Source organism: Ictalurus furcatus, unplaced genomic scaffold (assembly GCF_023375685.1).
Source record: "Ictalurus furcatus strain D&B unplaced genomic scaffold, Billie_1.0 scf3, whole genome shotgun sequence".
NCBI classification, from domain to species: Eukaryota; Metazoa; Chordata; class Actinopteri; order Siluriformes; family Ictaluridae; genus Ictalurus; species Ictalurus furcatus.
The window spans coordinates 1,410,017-1,417,530 of record NW_026521052.1 but is presented as its reverse complement, the minus strand read 5'-3'; the positions used below and the strand labels follow the sequence as shown (position 1 = coordinate 1,417,530).

Below are 7,514 nucleotides of genomic sequence, written 5' to 3'. Positions count from 1 at the left end.
TAGTTTAAAATAAACTTTAATTTCCTTAAGTTAGGTCGTTAGATCTGGAATTTTGTCTGAAGTAAATCAGACACAGAGATAAAGTAGTGTGATAAGATTTAGGAATGATCACGGTGATCAAACTGGCAGGAACTACCTGTGCAATAAACAGTTATAATGCACACCTTCCAGCCAATCAGAATCCAGTATTCACACTGACCATGGTATAAGTGTAATTAATGCTTAAGATTCATAATGACCTTACGATATGTGTCGCTTTATTCCAAAGCTGCAGTTCATAGAAACCTCTTCACGGCTGAAGCTGCAGCGATGGAGGTCGAGGGGACCATGAAGAGGTGGCTCCAGCTGGCATCAGATCGAGAGTGTGGGCGCAAGAGCAGACTTTTGATAAAGGAGGGTATTTACAGTGTTTTTAACTGGTGTGTTTTTTGCGCTATTTATTAATTTGTTAAAATGTTCATATTATAGTCTATTTTTAATTGTTTATAAAAGTCCTTGCTGTTTTTAAGTGGCTGAATTAGTGTGCGCACGCGCGTGTGTGTGTATGTGTGCGTGTTGGTAGCTGGGTGGGTATATAGTTGTGGTCGGAAGTTGACATACCCCTTGCAGGAAAAAGAGACCCTGTGTAATCTGTTTAAACGACTTTTACGCATGTTTTGCAGAGAGATCATTTTCACCTTGCTGTTTGGGTCTCTGTCCCACACTGTTACAATGCAGTATTGAGAGAGCGCGAGGGAGATCGATTTTCTATCAGAAACAGTAACTATATAAAATGGACGTCAACACGCACCACTCTGTGAGGTCATTTCTCGCTCTCAACAGAGTAGTTGTGATTGTTTAGTGTTTACGACAGGGCCAAAACATTCAAGGCCATGGTGTATTTTGACTGTTCCTGTAGCATAATCTCACCAAACTGTGTGTACATGAGTCCACAGACACTGAGTCTATTCACAGTTCCATGCTGTATAGATGTTCTGCTCATCCTCACTGTACCGTAAAGGTCAGAACCTCACATCTGTAACCTTGTAGCTTTCCTTAATAAACACGACTGCAACCAAGCTTGTGTATCACTACTATTTTTAGATCTCCGCCTCTCAAAAGTATTGGCGCCCTACGCGTCCGGCTCTCAAATCTGTTGGCACCCTACGCGGCCGGCTCTCAAAACTATTGGCGCCCTTCACGGGCAGTTCTCAAAAGTATTGGCACCCGATCCGAATTTTGCCACGGCAAGCACCACTCACATTTTCTTCAGGAAATGTCCCTTAAAATAATAAAAAGTCTCTCACTAGGCTGTGTGTCAAGATAAACGTAAAAACACCTTGAGCTTGTGTTCACCACAGACCTTATTTCCGGCATTTAACCCAAAACCCCATTGACGGAAGTGCTGATACGCTGACTCGTTTCTGGGTTTCACGAGTCATTCCTGCAGCACTCTGTAAGACGGGCTGTTGTTATCAAACCATTGAAATCGGATAAGCAGCTTTGGTAATGATTCTTTAAATGAACCGATTCAGAATCCTCTTCTTGAATCGTTTGAGTCGTTCTCACTCGGTCAGGGTTGCACGTGTGGGTTGCTTTTCCTGCACGTGTAATCAGCACGTGTTCACAGACCGTAAATCCCGACCCCATGGTAGACACTCGACAGAAATTTCATACTAAAGTAAGTATTTTATATTTTCTGGGTCTAACTTATAAATGTGATTACTTGATGAACGTAGACAAAACTCTATACATGTAAAATGTTTTGTTGAAGTTCAGATGAAACTCTGATGTACAGAATCTTCAACAGAGTTCTGCAGAAAGATTTTGAATGCCTGTCATTCACCAGAACAAATTTGCAGTTGAACAGTCTGTCTAAAAGAAAAAATCTAAACACACAATATGAAATTCCTGCAGTGTGAATAAAGCCTTTGTATTGCTTTTAGCAAACATGTCTAGTACTCTCGGTTCAATGTACACAATTTACCCCATTTAAATGCATTTTGGAAATTGTTCCACATGGCCTTAAAGTGTGAATATTCACTGTATGCCAAATAAGTAATCAAAGAACGGAATGGATTTTTTTTTCTTCTCTAATGGACCATTAATCACAATTATAAAAGATGATGCATCAGGTACAAAGTATCAGGCCCCCCCCTTCCCCCCCCCCCCCCAAAATAGGTGCATGACTTCTGCTACACCATTTCCACTGTGTGTGTGTGTGTGTGTGTGTGTGTGCGCTACAAATCACTTTGAGGTAAAAATATTTTAAGGAAGCCACTTTCACCTTCCTACAACAATTGGTGACTGGTCTGAGGTGAAGCTTCTTGTCATGTTACTGTGGTCGTGGATCACATTGTGGGGATCTCTGTAATGTAACCGTTTCTGTAATTATCCTTACTTGCCTTTGCTCTTTTGTGCTTCTATGTCTTCTGTTGGTGCTTTATACTGCTTTTTAGGGCCCGAGCACCGCTGCTGCGAAGCCCTATTGGATCTGCTCCTTTTTTTAATTATTATTAATTTTTTCATGCATTCGTGTGGTTTTTAAGTGCCTAAACATACCCGAAAACTCACGAAACTTGGCAAACGCGCCAGCACTGGTGAAAATTGAAGTTACGTAGGGCATGGTCGAGGAGCTCCATAGCACCCCCGAATGCAGGCGATGGTCAGGATGAAGTTGCTCCGATGTGCACGTGATGTACCATAGTCATTGCTCTCAAAGTTCATCAAGGTTCACATGGTTGTATCTGACTCCACCCAACAGGAAGTTGGTCATGTTGGATGAAATGTTGGATTTTCAAAGTTTCCCATGGTGTTTTGAGAGACTTAACATGGCTGAAAATCCATGAAACTTTGCAAATGCATTTGTCTTACGACATTAATTGATGTGATGTTGCATTTTATCATAGTTGTGCCTCATAGGCTCCATAGCGCCCCCTATGTTTTAAATGCGCATTTGACATCATTGGAATGCTCAAACTATTATTTCACACACTTGTTAAAGTATGGCAAAATTATGTTTATTTGGTCATTTAACTTAGGTGTGGCAAAACTAAACTCAACAGGAAGTCAGCATTTTGATTTTTCTCTTAATTTTTTCCTCAGTTTTTTGCCATTTCCAGGCCTCGTACTTTAACGTACTCCTCCTGGAGCTTTCATCAGATCGGCATCACGTTTGGTCAGTCTCATCTAAAGGCATTGACGATGCTAAATTGCGAAGCTTTTGAATTTTTGCTGCTCGCCGTGGGCGTGGCGCTCTCACAAATTTAGAAGTTTCACCATAAAAAAGGAAATTGTTATAACTCAAACATAGAATGTCCAATCTAGGGATGTCACGATACCAAAAATCTAGTAGTCGGTACTGATACCAGCAAAAATACTCGATACCATGGTGTGTATAAATAAATAATACTTTTAACTCCTTTATTTAAACACTTGAGTATTATAAAAAACAATAGTGGCAACAGTCACATAATATAAAAAAAAAGCAATTACAAAATAGATATATAATAAATATGTAGGCATAAAATGTTTTTTCTTTGAGATGCTCTGAAATGAGGTCTGGTTTCGGTGTATAGTTTGGGGATCTCTGTATACATGAAGTAATTTCTGCCTGGTATCTGGGGTTGAACCGCTGAAGCAGAGAGAGAGAGGGGGTAGGTGGAGCAATTTCATTTTAGCCCAGAACCTTTAGCTTGCCTTTGCCAGGAGGTTCAGACTTGGCTTTCAACAAGATAAAGAGCCAAGCATACTTCCAAATGAACACCAAAATGCTTCAAGAAACTCAAAATCAGTGTTTTACGATGAGCTTAAAATGTCCTCCATGGTGGCATGGACCAGGACCCCTCGGTCTGCAGCATTACAGGAAGATTTCAGGTTAGACATTATGGGAAGAGTCTCGGTGCTGTTATTGTCTCTGGGGCAGACATCAGTTAACCCTGTGACCCCTTCCCTGGAGAGAACAGCATTACAATTCTGAAAACAGTTTTTGTAAATAATAATTCACTACTTAAAACATGTACCCGAGCTCCTGCTACGCAGTAACTAAAACTGTCTGCAACTCACGTGTTACTTCATTCTTTAGTTCCTTCTCTTAAGTGTAGAGCCTCTGTCAGATTGTGTGATTGATAAAGAAAAGCACATAAATGACAAAATACCAGTTTGAGTGCCTAGTGGTCTAATCAGGAAATGCTCTTTGGAAGCTCAATATATGCACTTAACCATTTGCATTTTGATTTGGCTGCTAGTGCTGAGGATGTCCTTAAGGTGATGTGCTGCTTTTGGCAGATTTAGTAATTCTCTTTAGTCACATGAGCACTAATGGTTTTTCTAAATTTTTATGTTTATTTTGGATACAGGCAGAGGAAGCTCAGCGAAAGCTTAAGAGACAGAATGGAGAGGACCCAGGTAAGCTATTTCTTCAGTGATTATAGTCATATCTGAAAATGATTGGTCAGTTGAATGCAGATTGCTGAAGTGTGAGTGTCTGTGTGTGTCGTAGCCCTGCCTCCATTCTGCCCAGGGTTTGCCAGCTTGGTAAACATTCTGCAGTGTGACGTGCTGCTTGGCATGCTGGGAGCTGTGCTGCAGTGGGCTATGGAGCCCAGTGGAGGACACTGGTCTGAGTCCATGCTGCAGAGGGTAAATGTTTGGATGTTTTGTTAAAATGACATGATAGTGTAGTAAATTCAACAAAATTCCACTTGCTATGCTGTGTTCATGAGCATCACTTTTTAATGACTGAGTAGTGTTCACAATTCTGTATGTGTGTGTTGCTACAGGTGCTGCACTTGATAGGCATGGCTCTGCTGGAGGAGCAGCAGCAGCTAGAGAACATTGGGGATGACGATGAAGTTACTTTCAACTTCACCCTCAAAATCTCCCGTAAGTTTTGTACATCATCTCACACAATAGAAAGTCTCAAGCCTGTAGTTAGATCTGTGGTTCTTGTATCACAGGTCCCGGTGAAGCCCCCGGCAACACTCCAAGCATCCTGGCTCTGTTAGAGACCTTGCAGTGCGCGCCTCACTTGGAAGTGCACAAAGACATGATTCGCTGGATCCTTAAAGTAAAATTACATCTTGATTATGTTTGCAATTTGCCTTTCTCTCTCTATGCGTGCACCTAATATGTCCACCAGGTGGCAGCCTAGCATGTTTTGCAATTTGCTCACTGAAGGTAGGCGCAACATACAAAAGATGAGCGTTTTTACCATGAAGTTTAAAGCAGTGCTGCATCAAGACCTGTTTGAAATCCAAGCAGTGCAACACTGCTCAAGGTGGCGTGGCCGGTAGGCAAAGCAGCACCTCTCACCACGGTGAAGCACAAATGCTTCACTGTCACAAAGCGGTTTTGCTGCTGATCATCTGTAGGTGGCCCTAGGGGTGTTTTGATGTGGCTTATTGTGCGTATTACTTAAAAGCTGTATGTCAACATGAATATTTAAATGACGTAAGGATTGCTTACTACACAAACTGAATTTCCATGCACTGTGATGTGTGCATTTTATTTTCCATATAGTGAAAACTGTCAGGACACCTGCACCAGGCAGAACATGTACATATGAAGGCCATGGTGTAGGCCAAGGCTAATGATGTATTGCAGTATGTACTTTGAAGAGAAACAGGCAAATTAAATGTTAGTAAAATTGTAATGCATCTTCAGTAATTAATGGTATGGTGTGTGTATATACTTTTTAGTGCACAAATGTGTTCTATTGAACATCTGCTTAGTTTTGCAAGACTTTGATTGTGTGTGCATATAGTTCTAACTGCACTGCTGTATCGTTTTCTTGTAGAAGTATTTTCCTAAATTATGTGTCTTTTTCTACACAGATGGTGGTTAGCATTAAAACGATGCGTGAGGGCACAGCTGCTGCACCTCCCTGTGAAGGAACAGGGCACTGTCACAAGGAGGTCAGACTTTGAGCAACCTTCTATTCCACGGACATATTAACCATTACCCTTTAAAGTGTTGAAGAGCTTAAATCTACGTGTGTGTGTGTGTGTGTGTGTGTGTGTGTTGCAGACTGTGTGGGACAAAGACAAAGCAGAGAGAAAAAGGAAAGTTGAACTGTGCTGGAAAAAGACCATGGCTCAAACATTAGAGAGCCAGAGTCATTTTATCAATAAGTACATAGATCTGCTCACGCAGGATTCAGAGGATCTGGACACCTCAGCCTCTACATCAGCAGAGCATAGGTACCTAAGCATGCTCGTAGTGACGCAGCGTTCTTAATAAGTCAACTTGTATTGTATTCTCAATATCCAGTCAGTACATTTATGTCAGTAAATGCATACATCAACAGCTCCTTGACTTTGCTGAGCAGTTGTCTGTTCTTTGTCCTAAAAGTTCATGCATATAATGGTGGTCTTCACATAACATAAGTAAATTCCCATCCTTAAACTCTTTATCTTGCATATTCATTTAGAGCATTTTCTGTTGGGGTAAATGAGTAGAGAGGATCCTAGGCCATTTTTAGCAATTTCCTGGTGATTAAAAAAAGATGAACCCATTTATTCAACATTGATTATTTTAACAAATTCAGAGGTGCCTTAACATAAAATTAAGGTTATAGTGTACTCGTAACCATCCGTCTCTGCTTGGTACAGCCCCAGTTCATGTGACGGTGCTCTGGTGTGTGTGGGACCTCGTCGTTGGCGTGCCAGAGGAGGAGAGAGGAGGCAGATGGAGATGTGTATCCTGTGTCACGAAGCGCAGGAGATCCTACCTGATGGCACCGCCATGGTGCTCGCTGCCTTTGTCCAACGCTCTACGGTCATGTCCAAGATCCGCAAAAGACCCCCTCACAATCCAGGTAAGGTTATGGTTTACAGTGTGCAAGTCAAGTAATTGGATAGGTTTGAGTAGCCAGTGTGCTTATTTCTGGAGGATACATGTGCGTTACAGAGAGCTATGATCCCCTCTTCATGCACCCTGACCTGTCCTTTGGTACCCATACCGGCAGCTGTGGCCACATCATGCACTCTCACTGCTGGCAGAGGTGAGGAGTTGGGCAAAATGTTACTTCTAGACAGCCTTTTACTTAATCCCAAATAAAAAGTTTTGCTGCTTTCAAATGTTTGTGGATATAGGCAATAGAATCAGCAGCTAACAGTAAATAGTTTGTCTAGAAAATATGACCTTTATATGAGCAATTACAAATAAATTAGCTAATATTAATCAATCAGTCTGGATGTTTTGTGACCGAAAAGTCAAAAATCTAATCTGTGATGTACAGGAAAGTCTTCATGGATGTGTGGTGATCGATAAGATGTAGATCCAAATTGGATGTGTTTGGCTTAAATATGCGATCTGCAGATATATATATATATATTTTTTTTGTCCCAATACAGTGAGCTGATCATCGACACAAAGCATGAAACAAAGCTTGTTATGTGCACTTGACTATTTTTCACTGTCTTAGATCAAGCCAGTGTTACTTTCAAAGTCTGTAAACTTATTGTGCCTCATGGGGAAGCAAAGAACGTTAACCTGATCTGACCTTAGGAGTAAGTGCAGTTCAATTCAATTTT

The 7,514-nt window shown here is 41.2% G+C and overlaps 1 protein-coding gene across 1 annotated transcript; it reads left to right on the top strand.

Moving 5' to 3' along the window:
* The first annotated feature begins 3,433 nt into the window (after positions 1–3,433).
* Positions 3,434–7,386, top strand: LOC128604833 (E3 ubiquitin-protein ligase UBR2-like). The gene is made up of 9 exons (XM_053619907.1): positions 3,434–4,386; positions 4,481–4,620; positions 4,761–4,863; positions 4,938–5,047; positions 5,814–5,894; positions 6,007–6,179; positions 6,591–6,796; positions 6,889–6,982; positions 7,335–7,386. Exons 1-9 carry the CDS (start codon positions 4,290–4,292, stop codon positions 7,384–7,386), a joined length of 1,056 nt encoding a protein of 351 aa, XP_053475882.1. The 5' UTR covers positions 3,434–4,289.
* Positions 7,387–7,514: the final 128 nt, after the last annotated feature.